The sequence below is a fragment of the Galeopterus variegatus genome, unplaced genomic scaffold (assembly GCF_000696425.1).
Source record: "Galeopterus variegatus unplaced genomic scaffold, G_variegatus-3.0.2 Scaffold1531, whole genome shotgun sequence".
NCBI lineage: Eukaryota > Metazoa > Chordata > Mammalia > Dermoptera > Cynocephalidae > Galeopterus > Galeopterus variegatus.
Window position 1 is genome coordinate 178,603 of NW_007727642.1, and position 1,513 is coordinate 180,115.

Genomic DNA, 1,513 nt, shown 5'->3' on the forward strand with positions numbered 1-1,513 from the left:
CGCTGCGGCACCGACACGGTCGTGCTCTACGACGAGAGCAGCAGCGACTGGAACGAGAATACGGGCGGCGAGTCGGTGCTCGGGCTGCTGCTCAAGAAGCTCAAGGACGAGGGTTGCCGGGCGTTCTACCTGGAAGGTACGCGCCCGGAGAGCTCGGCGCGCGGGGCGAGGCGGGGGCGCGGGGCCGCGGGCTGGGCTTTCCTAAAGCGAGCTCGCGAGCACAGGCGTCGCAAACAAGGGCTTTTGTGCACGCTAATTGCACCATTTGTGCGCAGAAGTTCCGACGCGAAGTGTGAACTCTCAACAGAAGGAAACATGAGACGACTAAAGTGCCCTGGTTTATATGCCCCGCTCCTCCTCCGCCGCCGCCGCCTCTTCTTTCTCCTTCCTCCCGCCGAGCCCGCTGTTGCAGCTTGTTTGCACTGGGGCTTATCCGGAGCGGAAATTCCTTTCCGTTTTTGTGAATGACAAACTCATTAACAATTCATCAACACAACCTGTTCCAGCCGGCCCGTCCCCACGGCAACAGCCCCTTCCGCAGCGCGCTCATTGGCTGGCCCGGAGAATGTATCCATTGAGGCGCTCGCTGTTTGTATCCATTGAGGAGCTGCCTCTCGCAGGGGGTGTGCGAGGGCTGAGTCCAAGGGACAGTGAGCAAATCCAGCCTTGGATACTCCGGGGAGTAAGACGCCCGGGTAGATTCGAGGTGCAGCCTCGGAGGGAGGGATTAGGAGTCGCTAGACTTTTTTCTCCTTTCTCAGGAGCACGGAGTCCGAATTAATAGGATTTCATTCACTGGGGAGGAACAAAACTGTCTGGGCAGCTTCATTCAGAGAGACTCATTGACACCGAGAGCCAGCGGCTGCAGCCGGAGGCAGGGGAACCGCCGGCTCGACTCTGTCTCGCCTTCCCCAACCGCTAGCCCCGGCCTGGGAAAGGCGAGGCGGAATCAAACCCCGCTGCGAGAGCGGCGGCTTCGCGCGGCGTGCTCGGCCTATGCGTGCCCCTTGGGGCGTCTGATAGGCACCCCGCCCGCCCGCAGCTCGACCCCCATGATAGATACGCTCAGACCCGTGCCCTGCGCGTCGGAAATGGCTATCAGCAAGACGGTGGCGTGGCTCAACGAGCAGCTGGAGCTGGGCAACGAGCGGCTGCTGCTGATGGACTGCCGGCCGCAGGAGCTGTACGAGTCGTCGCACATCGAGTCGGCCATCAACGTGGCCATCCCGGGCATCATGCTGCGGCGCCTGCAGAAGGGCAACCTGCCGCTGCGCGCGCTCTTCACGCGTGGCGAGGACCGAGACCGCTTCACCCGGCGCTGCGGCACCGACACGGTCGTGCTCTACGACGAGAGCAGCAGCGACTGGAACGAGAATACGGGCGGCGAGTCGGTGCTCGGGCTGCTGCTCAAGAAGCTCAAGGACGAGGGTTGCCGGGCGTTCTACCTGGAAGGTACGCGCCCGGAGAGCTCGGCGCGCGGGGCGAGGCGGGGGCGCGGGGCCGCGGGCTGGGC

At 63.7% G+C, this 1,513-nt stretch overlaps 1 protein-coding gene across 1 annotated transcript in view; it reads left to right on the forward strand.

Moving 5' to 3' along the window:
* The first annotated feature begins 600 nt into the window (after positions 1-600).
* DUSP6 (dual specificity phosphatase 6) overlaps positions 601-1,513 on the forward strand; it is a 4,740-nt gene continuing 3,827 nt past the window's right edge. Inside the window, exon 1 of the mRNA XM_008577544.1 lies at positions 601-1,452. Within this exon, the coding sequence (XP_008575766.1) occupies positions 1,053-1,452 (400 nt within the window). The 5' untranslated portion in view covers positions 601-1,052. The remainder of the gene's footprint in view (positions 1,453-1,513) is intronic.